The sequence below is a fragment of the Ammospiza nelsoni genome, chromosome 4, assembly GCF_027579445.1.
Source record: "Ammospiza nelsoni isolate bAmmNel1 chromosome 4, bAmmNel1.pri, whole genome shotgun sequence".
Classification (NCBI taxonomy): domain Eukaryota; kingdom Metazoa; phylum Chordata; class Aves; order Passeriformes; family Passerellidae; genus Ammospiza; species Ammospiza nelsoni.
This window is the reverse complement of record NC_080636.1, coordinates 35,654,573-35,672,411: the sequence shown is the minus strand read 5'-3', so window position 1 is coordinate 35,672,411 and position 17,839 is coordinate 35,654,573. Positions and strand designations below refer to the sequence as shown.

Genomic DNA, 17,839 nt, shown 5'->3' with positions numbered 1-17,839 from the left:
GAGACATTACTAACCCCTGAAACGTGTCAGACAGCAGGCACACGCAGCCTGCTGACAGACAAACTCTAGCAAATCTTGCCCCCCAGAAGTTTAAATTAAAGTTACCTCCTCCAGCTGCCCACTCCATTCCTCAGCTAAAGGTTCCTGCCCCTCTCTCTCCCTTGCTGGAAATCAACAGGAAGGAATGTGTACTGGTACATTCCTCAGTTCAAAATCTGGCAATTTCAACTCTTAATAAATTAAAACCAATCTTGTTGGACTTTACAATGAAAAAACCACTCACACCCACCCTCTACAACCCATTCTGTGACAAGGCAAATGACCCCCTGGAAAAACTCGTAGCAAACTATGAGGGGAGAGTAATGTCAAAATGCACATACGCACTGCCTCTTCTTAAGGATACTTAGGCATAATTTTTGATGGCCTTATGTACTGACACAGGTGTATCAGTGAATCTTGGGAAGAATCTCCTCATTTTGCACCTCTTTCCCTTTGTAGAGTTCCTTTCTCGGGTCCAAGCAATTTCTTTCATTGCAAACCATGTCTACAGAACAGAGATTCCCCCTGCGGCAACTCAACCTCTTAGGATTGTGGTACCACAGGAGCTATGCTTTTGGTGTTTCAACTAGATTGACAAACTAACTTTAGTAGGCAGGGCAACCACCTTATTAATCTAAATTCATTAAGTAAACCTGGTATTTTTGTAGTTTTTAATCTTTTCTTCAACTAACAGCAAAAATGTCACCTGTTCTTATTAAATAGATGCCTCTAAATAAAAACAATTCTTAAGCTGTGAATCTTGTGTCATCAATTTGAATTCCTTTCAAAATTGTTAATTTTATTCTTCCTTACAGGCTGTCTGTAAATTTTTCTTTAACCATTTAAATTTTTTCTTCAAAAATATTTTTTGTTTCTCAAAACAGTGAAATAATTTGTTTACTTTTATTCCCCCTTTCTTCAAACTTTGTCAGGTTTTGTTCTTGACTAAGTAAAAGTGGTTAAGTGGTTTAATTTTTCTTCTTTCTCTGTAAAGCGTATTTTGTTGCCTAAGAATGTTGTTAATAAAAGGAAATTACACAGTCAATAGTAGGGATGAGAGTTAAAAGTTTATTCTGCAAGCTTATGTCATTATATGCTGACTTCCATGGCTACTGCTCGTAACAGAAAGGCTTTTTCCATCCACTAAAATTGGTATCAGCTAAATGATATCACCATGACAGAGCCAGTAAAACATCTTTTTCTTCAAGCTGAGGCATGACAAGTCTCTGCTTGATGCCTTTACAAGAGACATAAAAATACCTTGTGATGAAGTCTTGCAAGTGGCTGAGTGAATGAGGTTAAACCCCAGCTGAGGTGGAGCAGTAGCACTCGGGTTTCTAGCCCAGAATGGAAAGCACAATGAAGTCAGAAAGGTTAAGCTAAATTAGTAATGTTTGAATGAATTTACTAACCTGGCTTCATAGGCCATGAAATGGGCAAACCTCACAGGAGCCAAAACTTAACTACGTTAGGCTCCAAAACATATTGACTTTGGAGCCAAGAACATTTGATTCTCTCTGTGATGCAGCTTTTATTTTACCATATATTATGCCACTAAATGAGACAATATTGTAAAATATCAACTTCATTCTGAAATCAGAAATTAAAAATTCCCCGAGATTTTCTTGCTGAAGGATTCACAGTAATACCACAAAGACAAGTGAAAACTTCTTTTTGCTTATCTTCTTATTCTGCATACTGTGTAGATCCAAAGCTTAAAAAATGGAGGTGAGGAGAACATTAGAATCAAATGCAGTCCAAAAAGCCTCTTCTCTTAGTCACAGCCTTTCCACGCCAGCTGTAAAAATGAGCCATCCAGAAGAGGTGTTAACTGAAAGGGGGCTGTTGCAAGAGACAGCTGATCATGACAGCATCACATTTATTTTAATCTTTATCTTCCTACCTACCCAGAGCTGTCTAAGAGGCTGTGTGCTGCTACTGTCTCTTAAAGAATTAACATTTCAACAATTAATAAAGGACAAATACAAGAAACTATTTAGTCATTCATGGTAAAAAGATCAAGACATACATACATGTACCTAGATCAAAAAAAAGGTCCTCATCTATCTAGGTGCCAAAGATGCCACAGGCACCTAAATTTTCAGCTGTAAAATTAGTCAGAAACTTAAGCCCCAAGAAGGCTACAGGTGCTGGGCTGAAGTTAACACCTCCCTTTCACCTGAAATTCACAACATACACCCCAAAGCTTCCATCTATGTGTTCTGTGTTAGAACCAATATGACTTCAGTGGGAAAACAAAGAACTCATAGCAATCTCTGTTGATGGTCAGTGTCAACACTTGCTATTTTGTTTACAGATGATGAAAGGAATTGCTCCGTAACTTGAACATCAGAGTAGAAACATATCAATCAAAGAAAGCAAGCTACTCTCTCTCAAAAGACCACTTATCATCAGCTGCTGACAAGGATCAATCCTGCTGAAGTGCCGGCACTATAAAAAAAGAACATGTTTAATAGATCAAAGAGTGTACAAAAACTCATTTGCAAAGTCAGATAATTTTAGGCTGAGGACTGGAGAAGGATGGCAAATTCTACATTTCAGACCTGCTGCCAATCCTATCTCTGAATTTTTTTCAACGAGTTTGTAATGAAAAGCATGACATTTCTTGAAGTAACAGCCAGCCTGAACACTGACACTGCCTTGTGCTTTGCTGGTCTGGGCTTAAGGATGCTGCTTGGGTGTAATGAATACCATTCCACTGCATCTTGGAAATGGTCTCCCAAAGTTTTCTGCTTCCCCAAGCTCCTTCAAATTTGTTTCCATAATTATAGTATTTGCTCAATTCCCAGTAACATAACTTATTTAGCTGTCATCAACTTTTGATATTAATATTATGTCACCATTCTTCACAAAAGATCATATTTTATACCTTTCAAAGAGCAATCTAGAACTTACAACTAAACAGCTATTGTGAATAATTTTCTCCCACAACTGCCTTATTTCAAGATACTTTCCTATTTTGATTTTGCAACATTTCAGTCATTAAAAAGCTATAGGTTTCTTTATTCTGAAACAGTAATAGATCAGTCCTTGAATAAATTACACCATCTGTCTTCTCCTGTTTACTGTGCTTTTAAGTGATACTTATTTAAGGTTTCTACTAAAATAAATCCAAACCTCCACAAGCAATAGCCATATTTATCCACTGCCTTAAAAACACATTAATTTGGCTAAGCCTTTTGATTTTGATCTTTTGCCGGTACCTAACTACTGCTTTCAAAATTTCACTACTTCATTCCTGTACATTCTGCCAAAGAGCCTATTTTTAATTAAAGAGTTGTTTAGTATGAAAAACTCGAAATAGCAACTACATGAACTAAAAACAAGAACAAAGGTGATTAAGCCTTCTGTTCTTCATAGATATGAGAAAAAACGGCATTCGCTTTTGAACTATCCTTTTGAAAGCAGCAGACATTTTATAACTTATGAAATGAAGCTTACAGTAAAAGCTTCCTTAATGCTTCTAAGTCTTCAACTATTTTGGGGAAAAGTACCCACTTTTCAGTAAAAATAATCCAAGGTTTCAGCAACAACAAGTTCCAGACCATGCACCATGACAATAATTAATATTTTGAACAGCATAAAATAATAACAAGCCAACAAAAATCTTTACACAAGAAACTCTCTGTACTGCTGAAACTCTTATGAAATATCAAAAAGGCCAATAATTAGGAAATGCAATCCAGAAAAGAGCCTACCCTCTTTCGGATTGTGACTGATCTCAATGTGGCAAATGCACAGATAGCGGAACACAGGGCTCCCAAAGGAATGTCTCCATAGGTACCTTCACATCCTGCAGGCCAAACAGACATGTGCTGTAGGTACTCAGTCTGAGGAAACAAAAAGCCTCAGTATGATCTTTTTCCTTTTCTATTTCCTACCTTTTTCTGCAAAGGTTTATTTCCCTGATTCATAGACCTGGCTCTTGGCTACAGGGAGGAAAAGAAACAGCACCATCATTACAGAACATTTTAGAAAGGCCCGGCAGTGCCCACCTTCTTCTCCCTGTCCCTTCAGTCCCCATGAGGCTCCCACCCTGTCAGACTCCTGGCTCGGAGGTCCTGCTCCTACTCCCTGTGTCTGCAGCGCTGCAACCTCAGGGCTGGGAAATCAAACGTAACCGAATCACTGCTGACACCTATTGGCAGCCCCGGAAATCCCGGTTTATCCGTTCTGGTATAGTTAATACACACGAATACGGCGGTTGGGAACACCGAAAAGAAGGGCACCAAAGCATTGAAAAGTTCTCATCCCCCTGGACTCTCACATGGATAACGTTGCAGGTCCGGGAAGCAGGAATGGGCACCAAAGAGGGGCCCCAGGAGGAGTAAGGAATCACCTCACTACACAAACTGATCTTTGCTGGTACCAATTTAAATTGAAACTTCAACCAAATTGGTGGGGTAAGGTGAAAGGCTGCCTCACCCTGCCGGACGGTGTGGGATCACCACGCCAAAGAAGAAGATCCAGGAACACGCCCAGCTACTAAAGGAAATGTCTAAGCAAGAACATTGACACACTGAGCACGTGTGTAACAAAGGGCAAATGAATAGGAACATCCCATAGGAAGCAAGGGAGGAAATGGCAAATAGCACCACCAGTGAAAGCAAGATACAGACATCAAGTAAAAATACGAGCCTCCGCCTAAAACTCATTTACGCTTTACTACACGAATGCAAAAATCCAGGAGAGCGACAGATGCTCTGTAAGAGGGAGTGCCCTGGGAGCACAGGGGGAGGCAGACAGAGAACCCACAGAGCATTTCCCTGCCCGCCCCACCACGGCCGCCATGTCACGGCCGCCATGTCGCGCTCCGGCGCCGGCGCCGCCCATCTCCTGGCGGAACGGGGCGGGGTTGACGAGGGGGCGTGGCCATCCTGGAGCCCGCCCAGCCGGCGCGACGCCACGCCCCCTCCCGGCGGTCGCGCGCGCGGCCCCCCTGCCCGCCGCTTCCCGCTTCCTGCCGCGTCCGCGCGCCCGCCCCGCCCGAGCAGCGGCCGCAGCCCCGGCCGGGCCCAGCGGGGAGATGAACACGGTGCTGTCCCGGGCCAACTCGCTCTTCGCCTTCTCGCTGAGCGTGATGGCGGCGCTCACCTTCGGCTGCTTCATCACCACCGCCTTCAAGGAGCGCAGCGTGCCCGTCCGCATCGCCGTCTCCCGGGTCACGCTGTGAGTGCGGCGCGGAGAGGGAAGGAAGGGAGCGGCGGGACAGGGCCGGGCCCGGCCGGGCGGCAGGCGCTGCCCGCTGGGGAGTGAAGGGCTCGGGAGCCGAGAGCCAGGGGCGGGTGAGGGGACGCTGCGGCCGGCAGGGGCGGCCGGCGGCTCGCGCGGCGTTCGGGCTCGGCCTCCTGCGCTCCGAGCGGGCCAATGGGGGAGCCCCACGACGGCGCGGCCGGGCGGGAGCCGGGGCGGCGCTCGGGGAGCGGCCCGGCCGCCTCGGTCCCGGGAGCGGAGCGGAGCCAGCTGCTGCCCGCGGCTGGGGGGAGACAGGGATTGCAGGAACGTGGAGTTCATCCCATGAACATTTATCCCATTGTAGTACCTTTTGCTTTTGATTAGTAGCTCTCTTGGGTTCCTCCATTGATAACCTAGCATACTTTCTGTCCTATGGTAGCAAAGTGATTGGGATGGCTTCTTTTCTGCGAAGTGCACCAAGTGTAGGACACAATAGCACATCAAAACGCATTGCCTACACAGATAAAATGGGCTGATGCAAACTTGTGCTGGGGAACCTTTTTTCCCAGTTTTGGTGTTAGTTCGGGGTGGGGTTTTTTCTCTGAAAGGAGACTTCCTCACAGAGAACTTCCATATAGTGGAGGGCAGTAGTTCCACAAGCATTTGAGCAGCTGTTACAGCCACCTATGAGTGGAGGTCTTTGCTCCCGTTTTTGCCACGCGGTTCTTTACCAGAGGACACTGGGGAATCTGGGTCATAGGACGTTTAACTGACCTGCTTTAACTCAGCTCATGTTTTTTTGTTAGGTTGGTTTTGGCTCAGATTAGGGAGCTAAAGCAGCACACTTTGGAAGTGTTTAGTGCCAGGTTGGATGGAGCTCTGCACTACTTGGACTAGTGAAAGGTGTCCCTGTCCATGTTAGGAAGGTTGGAAATTGATGATCTTTAAGGTCCCTTCCAACCCAGGCCATTCTGTGATTTGGTGATGATTCTGTGGAGCTTTGGAACCACCCCAAGTTGTGTCACCTGTGGATGCCTAATAGCAGGACTTGAAAGGAGACATGATTGCAAATAAAGGGACTGCCATCACCTTTCAGACTGGTTTAATACCGCAGGAAAAAAACCAAGAACCTGTATTCATGCTACACTGAGGATTGCAAAAGCACAAACTTAACATAAAAGCATGTCTTCGACTGTTATGGTGAGCTCAGAGCATATATAGGGCAGCATACAAATGCCTGATTCGGGTGAAATGTGTATTGCCAGTCCCTTGTGTGATGCACGCAGATCTGGTGTTACTGGGAGGTGCTACACCTAATCTGCTTCTCTTGAATGTCTGAGAAGTTCTGGAGTCCCCAAGCTCAGGCCTGCTACTCCATCTGACTGACAATGGTTAAGAGAGGAAGTCAAGTGCTTGATAAGGTTTTCTACTTAAAAATACTGCTTTTTGCAAAGAGATGAAAATTCATAACAGGGCTTAAGTTGTGAAGATTTAGTGGTGTTTTTCTTATCTGCTATCTCCAAAAGTATTTTCTTCACTTGTAAACTTTTTTTTTAATTTGAGATTACTAAACCTGGTTTTAATGAAATAATATTTTAATTGACTAATTTCTGAACTGGAATAAATATAGCTATGAAGTTCATAATACATAAAAAAATTGTTCAATGAAGAGTTGAGGTTCATAGTTGATGGCCAAGCCAATTGCCTGTGGTATTCCTCTTTGTAGATGGTAAGTTTGGTAAACTGATAAGCTTTATGAATACATATGGCAATATCTGCTGTGTGTCTGTTATTTTCCAGTTACTCTTTGCATTGTGTTTTAGTGTGCCAACATGAGGTAGTTTTCCAAATGGACACTTATAATAAAGCCTTCCAAAATGATACCATTTTCCAGAATGTAGATGAAAATAACTATTTTCTTCATGCTGTTACTTAAATACATCACAGGAATAAATCTTGAGACTTGTGTGAACTATGCATGTAAACTGTTGTGTTGGAATGGTCAAAGCCTCACGAGAGGCTTTGGTTTTTTTTGTTTCTTCAAGGACAGTTGAGAAATAATATTGAATGTGCTTGCCAGCAGACTGCTATGCTGATGGTGTCCTAATCAGTTTTACTTATATGGAGATGCTAAAACATATTTTACTAAAGTGAAATGTAGTCCAGCTTATATACAGATTTTTGTTAACAGGAAAAAGTCAATAGGCTACTTACATGTCTTAGATGCTGTGGTGTCAAGGCCTGACATTTGAAACTGGGACACCATAATTTCTGGAAGGTGGGTGTTAGTTTGTAATGTTGATTGCATTTTAGCCAGAAGTATATAAAGCAAAATACAGAAAATGTATGTGGGAAATATCTAATAAAAACCATAATTTTTGTAATGTGTAAGATATAAATAATGAGAAAGGATAATCTTGTGTTTTGTTTTCTCCTAGAAAAAATGTAGAAGATTTCACTGGACCTAGAGAAAGAAGTGATCTGGGATTCGTCACATTTGACATTACTGCAGATATCCTTAATAGAAAATATGGTTTGCAGACTTTTTGGAATGAGAACACTTAGATGCTATTTTTGTTACCTTATAATCTTCAGATATTCAGGACACGGGGAAAACTAGCAATTTGTCTAAAAATAAAAATTTAAAGCAGCTAAAAATAGTATTTTGCATAGCTATGGCAGTGAAATAGAACTTAAACAAGCTCTTTGGTCTTTAGTAGTTGACAAGTTGTTTAATGCCTTTTTTTGAAATCAGGCTCTTTTGTTAAGTGCACTGTATCTAATAATGGGGAATGCAGTTTAACATCTAGACATTATTACTTTTAAGTGAAGTTTGTATCAGTGGTTTGAGGAGTGGATTAATGGTAGGGTTTATATAGGATATTGTTTTGAATGTCACACCTGATGTAGGAACTGCACCTTTCAAACTCAATTTGTTGTGAGGATTTCTAAGTCCTGACTGTATAAAAGTTGCATAGAAGTACCCATAATTTTCTAAAAATAAAAAAGGCATTGTAATAGTTTACTTGCTTAGATGTTAAACACTCTAATCTTTAGCATTGAATAGTATGAAATTCATTGGGAAGCATACAGTTTACTGAAAGATGTATCACATTGTTTTTTGGTCTCTTTCTCAATTGCTCTTGCAGTTTTGCAGGGGTTTTTTTTTGTATTTCTTTGCTTCCCTGCTAGTCTGCATTTAGGCTCTTGAAAGAGTTTTTCTTCAGAAGTCAGTACCAAATAATAGGTGGCATGTTCAGGTGGTTACACTAAACCATGTTTTGCAGCTGGTCTGAGAATCCTGGGATTTTTCCCTGTCTGCTGGGTTTTGTCTGTTAGGCAAGGCACTGATCACCTCTGTGTTTTGGTTTCGCCCTTTTGAAGAACACTGTCTTGTGTGAGCAGACCACACAAAATACAACTCCTGATACAAATGCTGGATAAACAGGCTAATCAGATTTTTGCAGGCCTGTTTGCACAGGAATAAGAGGATTTTTTTTTTTCAATCAACTGGAAACAGGAGAAGCAAGTTCCTGAGTTTTACCTCTGAAAAGCTTATACATATTAAAAACAGAGACTGAATTCTAAATTAGATGCACAGACCTGTACACATTGTGTATAGAGAGAAGCAGAGCAAAGCAGGACAGGACCGCAAAAAGAAATGTTCTTATAAAAGGATTAGTCTGCAATATGTGAGCATAAAGATTCCATGTTTGAATGACTGCTACTAGTAACAGCCTTTAAAAAAAAATATTCTGACTGAATCTCTCATGCCTGGCATAAACAAAGCTTGCAATACATAGAGCTGTTGAAGTCTGGTAGGGTTTTTTGTTCAAAATTTGTGAAGAGGTACAGGTACATGGACTGTCTTAACTACCAGAAAGAAGTTGTTAGTTCTGGGAGAAGTTAAATAAAATGGCAGTTAGAAAAAGGAACTAGGCAAAGGAAAGGGAGCATAGAATTTTGACAATCTCCTTTAAGCTTATTTAATTCATTGTTTACTTTTGCAAGTGATTAGAAATCCTGTCAAGGAGATCTTCAAAATCTTGTTTGATATTTTGAGCCAGGTGACAAAAAAATCTTCAAGTAAAATATTTCTACCTATTCTTGCTGTGACAGGAGTTAAATATTTAATTCTTTCCTTTCTTGCCCTTTGAATTAGTAGCTGAAAAACATGTGTGTCTTGGGATGAGTGGAAGAAGGAGAAACAGATTTTGAGGCTGGTTAGGGAATCTATTTATTCTTTTGAGATAATGGCAAATAGAATAGAAAAGAGGACTAGGAAATAAAAGATTACAGCTAATCTCTATTGTGAATTAAAAAGTGTTTTCCTTAGCAGTCACGCATTATTGTTAAATAAACAGACAACTATTTAGATTCCCAGCATTATTATACTGTCTCAAATGGCAGTCATCAGTTCTTTACTGCTGATTAAAAATCTGATCAGAGTTTTTTGTTCAAGTCTAATGAGCTTTCTTTGTTGTCAGTAGAGAATCAAATTTGCTAATTTTTGGGGTCCCTTCCAATATGAAATACTTCCCATATTCTAATTTCTCTAACATGGGCATTAAAGGCTCTTTGAATTCCCTAGTCTTCACCAATTTTATATTTATATACTGTTTAACGTTATTGTATTTGGATGCAAGGGTTCTCTGATACTATAAAAATTGCCTTGGGGATATTTGTGGAAGAATTCTGTTGTGACTTTTATGTTTAAGGTTTTATAATAGGTTGTCTAGCAGAGGATTGTGGTTACTAGCTTGCAGTGTCAAATATAGAACTCTTAAATTATTGGAGGAGAAATAGCAGCTAGATTTCATAAGTAGTAAAAAGAAATACCCACCTGAAAACCTGTCACTTTATTATGACTAAAACTTGTGTTCAAACTGCTGGCAGTGCTCTGATTTATGAGTAAGATGAGGTATGTTGAAAGGTAAGAGCTCACTGTAATGATTATAGACTACTTAGATCTACTAAATAAAACAAGGTTATGTAAGTACTGTATGGTATTTTTCTTAACTTGCATACATCTGCAGAGTATATTTGATTGGAATGTTAAACAGTTGTTTCTATATTTGTCTGCAGAATATTCAACGAAAAACAATGTAAGTATTAAAAAGAGGTTTGAAGCAATTGCTCATTTTAGTGCTGCAGCTATTTTTAAGCATTCTGTAGTTCTGCTGAGAAGAGTTAAGGCCACCAGTATTTCCTACTAGCCTGCGCTGGCCTTCATGATTATTTTCTTGACAGTTAAATCATAGGCTGGGAAGCTTACTTCCATAAAACCTAACTTGATATATGCCCAGTAAAATGGGAGAAAAATGACACATGCCTTGTGTTGCAGTATACTTACAATAGTATACTGTAAATAAGTTTTTTCACCTTTTCTGTCCATTTTACTTTTTTCCTAAATGTCTGCAGTTGACTGCTGTTAGAAACAGGAGGGAGTGGCTTCTGGGCTGGCCTGATGTGGTGTGTGTTTTGTTCATGGATCACAGTTGGCCCTACCAGTTACTGTAGCCCCGTAATTCATTTACATTACCTTGTCATACTTCTCAATATAATTTGCCTCGTTCCTTTAAATTGGTTGCTACTGAGCCTTCCCTTTGGGATAGTTGAAAACCCTTTTTACTGATCTGATAGAAGCTATGTGGAGCAGCATTTAAAACATTGCTTTCATGAAACAGCATGCTGCCATAGTACCACTGAATTCTAGTTAAAGCTGCTGTGGTGACATTGCAAGGAAATGGTGAAACTTCAGGATTTTCTTAACTTGCTGTACAAAACTGTCCTTCTTTTTTAACTTTTTTTTCAAGTACCTTAGTTATATTAAACAAGGTGGTGGATATTGTGTTTGTACTAGATTGTACAGTGATTTTACTGTATTGTTCCATATTTTAGATTTTTCTTTCATGTAACTCAACATTTCTCACAAATACTGGGATGTATTTTTCTAAATTGTTCTATAGATTAGTAAACAAGACTGTTTTGCATCTACTTGAAACAACTTTACACTTTAGGGTGTAAAGAATTTACACTTTAGAGTGTAAATTCCAGTAACATAAGAACTTGGGATCTCACTTTTTCAACTGTTAATAAATTTTTTGGGGTTATGCTTGCAATTAAAATGGAGATTTCCATTAAAGTTGGAAAAATGATACGGACATAAGCAGAGTCACGCTAACTCAGTTTAGGTCCTTTATTTGAAACAAAGTCTAAATACTGCTTTGAAAGTGACTTACTTTGCAATTCAGAAGGAAACCCCTTTATGCTTTGTAATTCTTCTAAAGCATATGACTTTTTTTAAAAATGTCTTTCTTGTGTTTTAAAATGTTCCTTGTTGTTTCCGGTTATTCCATGCCGCACTTCACCATGTAGTAGTATTACATTACCCCATTGTGAAGTGTTACTTTGTTAAATTAGCTAGGGATTGCAAGCATGTACTTGCAAAAGGGATTTTTAGAGGAATAGTGCGATGAAGGTCCATTGTCTGAATGTGATCTGGTAAGATACCTTGCTGACTTAATTACAATTGTGATTTTAGGCCCTAAATCAGGTGGTCCTTTGGGACAAGATCATGTTGAGAGGAGATAACCCAAGGCTGTCCTTAAAAGACATGAAGTCAAAGTACTTTTTCTTTGATGATGGAAATGGTCTCAAGTAAGTAAATATTTGTTTTATTACTAGTATTCATGGTATCTTGATTTACTTACATACTTTGCATTTAATACATGTGTGCATTGGTGTAGTAAGGTGCCTGTATTCTGTGTGATACTCTGTCATCTCTATTGCACCTTTGATTGGTAGAAGATGGCCTTGGGGTACAGATACCCTATGTATTCTGTAGACTGGAAGATGCACTGCTATTATGAGCAACAGGCTTCTGGGTTTCTGCCTTCAGTCTGTGTAAAATTGGTTTTGTGGTCCACCCAACTCCAAAGGGGTCAAGTAAAAAAAAGTAGGCAGTAACTACCTAAAATTAAACAGCTTGTTGTTTCTGGACCAGATAAACAATCTGTATCCTAATTTATTTAATACTAGTAACTGGTAATTAAATCACTTAACTTGAGTTTTTGTGCTGATAGTCTTTGTTGCTTTTGCAGGGGAAACAGGAATATCACCTTGACTCTCTCCTGGAATGTTGTACCAAATGCTGGCATTCTACCTCTTGTAACAGGATCAGGACATGTGTCTGTACCTTTTCCAGATACCTATGAAACAACAAAAAGTTATTAAATTATAGTACTGAATCATAAGCAAAATATTTTTATACTTGTATATTGTGGATACATTTTATTGCAGTTTCTTCTTGCATCCCATGCAACTTTTCACTGAATGGAGCTTAATTTCCTCAGGATAGTAGCATAGGAAAAGGAAATGAAAATTCAGGTGTTTTTTTTTTTTTTTTGTTAATAAAACATTGAAGCTGCAACTTAGGGGAAAGGTAAATTGCAGAGTAACGGTTTTGAGGGGGAAAACTGAGGATTTTTTTTTTCCTGGCCATTTAAGTATAGATCTCCTTTTCTTTTAAATAAATATTTTTAAACCAGAAGATAGTCTTCCTGCGTTTGGGCTTTTTAAGTACTGTGATTCTTACTTATTTTGTGTAGAACTCAAATATACTTTCTGGAGTTGGTTTCTGGAAGTGCCAGAAGGAAATGGCTGTTCCATTTTAGGGCATTTTTTAAAATCCATATGCAGTATGTTACAGTAGGCTAAACTTGGTCCTTTCTAGGACTGTCAGCAGCTACTTGGAAAACTGGTATTTCATTATCTGTCAGTCAGCCTCAAATCTTGAGTGCCACTGATGAAGCCCACATTCAGTTCTGTATTACAAATCATTTTAATAACTGCTTGCAACACAGCAAACTGGAAGAATAAAAAGAAATCTACTCAGTATGAGTTCTTATTTCTTTAAGCATAAGACATAAGGCTAAGTCAGTAAGAAAACTAAAAGCTTTAGGTAGAGAAAGGCTTTCTGAAATGGAATCTCTAGATTTTTACTGGGATCTGTTCATCAAGGAAGAATGAACGTGCTTGTCCCAGAATGGGCTGAGACAACTGATATCAGAGGGGATCTTCCACAGCAAGGGATAGGCTAGATGTTCCCTAAACAGTCTGGGCAAACCTTTCCAAAGCAGAGGGTTTCCCCGTGGTAAGATAGAGTAATTGAGGCAGATTTCCCAGCCTGATTGTCAGTGGGTCTACCTGTAAGGCTTGCTGAGTTGCATGAGCCAGGAAAGGTAGCAAGCAGCATGCAGCAGCTTCAGGCAAAACCTCTGCAGAAAAAGCAGCCTCCCTGTGGCTGCACATCCCCCTGTGTGTGCTCCTTCCCTCAGCCACAGCTGGCAGTGCTGTTGGGGTGTGGAGGAGGGAAGGAGCAGGGTACCAGGATGCCTCTAGGCAACAGCAGTGGCTTGCATGATTGCCTGGTGCATTCAGGCCATCCAGGGGACAGCCAGGAGATGGAGCACCCCCTCTATCTGCTGTCACCCTCCTGGCACAATGCCTGATTTACGTGTGTATCTTCAAACAAAGCACAACAAAGGGAATTCATTGCCAGATGGAATGTTCTAGATGTACTGGACACTTGGAAAAAGAGGAAACTAAAACTCAGGTTTTAATGCTGTAAATCAGAAAAAAAGTAATAGGAAAAATGATGAGAACTGCATTGTGAAAACCCTTATAAAAAAAGAGATGCAAAAGATCGGAGCAGAGTATCTCCCTTTGAGTTCACCTAAGAGCTGATTGATTTTGAAGGAACTAACCTGCTTTTAAAAAGGGATCTTTAATATTTGTGAGTTTTTCCTAAGTGACTATTGAATACATTCTTCATGTTGATATATTAATCAAAAAAAGTCTTGAAAAAAATTCCCAAAAGGTGCTTTGTCTGTACAAACAAAATTTTAAGTGAAAAAAACTAAAAAAAATTTTTACATAAATGTTGTAGGAGAATTTGTCATTTGTATCCAGCATATTTGCATGAATTTCAGTTCTCTGAACTTGTGCTGTTTTCCACAGAGTAGTATAATCAGCACATTGAAACACATTATTTTTGCTGTGCTTTGATATCAACTGTATATATGGCTCTAAAAACTGTTACAGAGAACTTAAAACTGTCATAGAGAAGGAAAACAAAATATTTTTAGAGATAATTGGGCAAAGTTGTGGATTTGTTTTGCTAATTGCCAAATAAGTGGTTGATTTTTTCATAAAGTATATTCTTGAGTTGTTTACTGAAGCATTTCTTGTGGCTTGGCATTCAACCACTTCCCTGCATTCCTTTGGCAGTACTCTTCCATTGAATATAATGTCTGCCTATTAAAGAGAAGCTTTAACTACAGAGACAAGGATCTGCTGTCAAAGAGCATCAGGGAGAAAGCTACTTTCTGTCCTACAAAATGGTATATTCCTCCCAGCAGACAGTAGCAGAATTTCAAAACACAGAAACAGTAGCTTTCAAATGTGATGTTTGATGCTTTACTTGTGTTTCTCTGTGAACAGAAATTATGTTTGAGGTAAGCATTTTAGAGGGATGAAGAAGAAACCATCATGGAGTTCAAATTCTTGGAGAGAAGAACTTGTTTTTATCCTGATGAAAAGGCCAGCATAAATGAGCACTTGATGCTGTAATAGCTTGGCTTTTGCTCCTGAGCCACGGAGATGGGGTGTTCGTTCAGAGTTTAAGGAGGCAAAGTCCTCAACTGATCTCTATAAAAAAGTAAAAAAAGCCTTTCCAAAAGTCAAATGGCTACTGTATTTTGTTGTGACAATTCTCAAAGCATTTACAAAAAGAATGTGCTTTTGTGGGAACTAATGGCATTGACTTCCTCTTGTCTCACACATCTCATGAGGTACTAGTACTGCTGGCAGCTGAGTGTGCTCTTAGCTGTGTTGCTGACCAAATATTGCTGGTTTATGAAGTAATATGTACAAACAAGGTATTCCCTGGCAATTGATTTACTTAATGGAGAGAGGCTGAACTGAAATGCTAAAGATAGATTTCAGATAGTAATTTTTAAGTGAGGTTCTGGAGACAGGAGTTCTTGTGTAAGGACTGGAAAAGGGAAATTTTTAAAGTAGCCTGCATTTCCATTTGCCATCGAAAACATGCAGCACTACACTGACAGCTCTATGCAGGAGGGGCAAAATAGCTTTGACAAATCTGTGTTTAGAGCTCTGCTCCCCTGAGCAGGCAGTCTTATTTATGGGTGGCTCTACAGTTATTGAAAATAGACATTAAGAAAAATTATTTCTATCAGTTGTTAATTATTTTATATATTTCTTATGAACAATGACATTAAACCTAGCTATTATATTGTTTACTAGCAAGATTTAAATAGAGTTCCTGCATAATTTTTGGATTCCAACTGTTGAAAATGTTGTTCTGAAAATTGCTTCGAGATGGTAGGTTTTACAGATCAGTTCTGCAAAATGAAAGCTATTTAAGCTGAAAACTCAGGTACTGGAGAAGCAATCTTGCTCCAAATTTGTGTCAGAAAATCCATACAGAATAACTGTCAAGACTTCAAAAAAGTTTTTCTGGTTTATTTGGCTGCTTTATTTTGGAATTTTTTTTTTCATTAAAACAGTTAGAAATTATAAAATTTTAAACTGTTCATTCAAAAGCAGCAGACAGATATTGTTTAGCCTGAAAAGTCTCATTCTACACACATGGGTAAATATTCATATTGCAGTAGTTACATCAGGCATCTTTTTATTAAACAAAAAATAAATATCCAAGACTTAGCTTGAACAAGCCAAATCATTTCTGGATCTTTTTCTGGTGCCCTCCAACACTTCCCTCAGACCATTTTCTCAATGTTATTGAAGATAATGAGCTGAAGATGCACAGATGGAAACGAGTATTCAGTATTAACAATGGTCATAGAACAGCTTGGTTGGAAAGGACATTTAAAGGCCATCTAATGCAACCCATCTGCATGAGCACGGACATCTCCAAGCACATCAGGCTGCCCAGAGCCCCATCCAGCCTGACCTTGAATGTTTCCTGGGATGGGACAGCTAACCCCTCTGGGCAGCATGCTCAGTGCTTCTCCACCCTCAAACTTCTTCCTTCTATAAATCCAGCCTTCTTCAGTATAAAACCATTATCCCTTGTCCTCTCTCAACAAGCCCTGCTAAACTGTTAATGCCCGTCTTTCTTTAGGGCCCCTCCCAAGTGCTGGAAGGCCTCAATTAGAAGTTCCTGGAACTTTCTCCAGTTGAACTGCCCAATTCTCTCAGCCATCCCTGTAATTATCTGCATGGCCAGGATTTTTCTCTCCATCTCTCCACCTTCTCCTCTTTCCCTCCTCTCACCCTTCTCTCCTTCTCACTGCCCCTGCCTGTTTACTCCAAGCTTCAACACAACTGCTTTTTTCAATCATTAATGGTCTAATAATGAAATTCTAAATCCTCTGTGAATAAGTATTTTCTTTATTTAGAAAATAAAGTGGAAAAAGAACAACTGTGGGTTAACCATGGGCAAATTCATCTGAAACTTTCTTCTGCTTCCCAGCTGTATTCCCTTTTGTTCCTTGCTAGCAAATTCTGAAGAAATAGCTGGCACGTTTTAAAATTATAAAATTGGCAGAAATGGGTTAGAGGGCATACATATTTCCAGTGCTAGAAGACCATGACAGTGAGCAAGCATTTCTGTAATTAGAAGACATGTTTGTATTATACCACTAACTTTGTTAGCAGCAGTCATCATGTGCTTTGCACTTGTAATGCAATGATTTCCAAGTGCTTTACACGAAAAATACACATTTAATTCCAGAAAGATCCTGGCATTCTTAAGCCATACTGGAAGTGCTTTTGCAAGCAACTGTCTTCAAAACAGTATCCTGGGATAACTACAATTGCCTGTGTGGCATGTGATAAACCCACCACAGGTTCCACCAGCTGGCTGCACAGGTGGTTGGTAACCAGAAGGGATAATTGAGAACTCTTAATTGGGCAGGCCTTTGGCAGAGCTGGGATTTGGATGCCGTGTGTGGAGTTTTGCTTCTGTGTTAAATCATGCACAGCAGGTACAGTGCTATTCATTCAGTCTGCCTCCTTGCTCAGTGTTTCTTCTTGCTCTGTCAGAGTTTGCTTTTGTTTTCCAAGAGACTGCTCTGGCCCCATGTGCTCATGCTGAAGGGAATTTGTTGGATTTGATACACAGATGAGGTTTCAGAGTGTGGTGGTAGAAGCTATGAGATGGGGAAAGAAGATAAGCCAAAACACTGATTTCTGAGTTGAAGTGTAAAAATGTTTATGGTTAAGAATGGTTTGTGTTAGATGTAGTTATGAGTGGCAGACAGAGGTCTGTTTTGTGTGACATTGTAATTGAAGATTGAGATAAAACTAGTTTAACTGTAATTTGGAAGTAACAGCGATCAGATTGTGGCTGCTGAAGTCTTTCTGGGTTTTGCATTTTGTTGTTTGGTGGTGTTGCTGTTTTTTTGGTTTATTTGGTTGGTTGATTTTTGTTTTTTTTTACTTTACTTTTATTTCTAGAAGGTAAATTTCTTCATGTTTTCTTTCTTTCTCTCTCCTAGTTCTGAAAGAAAGAGCAGGCAAGGGTTTCTTTTTCTTTCCTGCCTTTCTAGTCCCC

At 39.6% G+C, this 17,839-nt stretch overlaps 2 protein-coding genes across 3 annotated transcripts in view; one reads left to right on the top strand and one right to left on the bottom strand.

The window, feature by feature from the left end:
- ASB5 (ankyrin repeat and SOCS box containing 5) overlaps positions 1–5,202 on the bottom strand; it is a 40,324-nt gene extending 35,122 nt beyond the window's left edge. The window contains exon 1 of one of the 2 annotated variants that reach the window (XM_059470022.1): positions 5,155–5,202. The gene's annotated coding sequence lies outside the window, so the exon portion shown is untranslated. The remainder of the gene's footprint in view (positions 1–5,154) is intronic. The other variant, XM_059470023.1, reaches the window with a different exon arrangement.
- On the top strand, positions 4,984–14,983 carry SPCS3 (signal peptidase complex subunit 3). The gene is made up of 5 exons (XM_059470025.1): positions 4,984–5,229; positions 7,674–7,749; positions 10,266–10,340; positions 11,780–11,895; positions 12,339–14,983. Exons 1-5 carry the CDS (start codon positions 5,087–5,089, stop codon positions 12,469–12,471), a joined length of 543 nt encoding a protein of 180 aa, XP_059326008.1. The 5' UTR covers positions 4,984–5,086; the 3' UTR covers positions 12,472–14,983.
- The last annotated feature ends 2,856 nt before the right edge of the window (positions 14,984–17,839 follow it).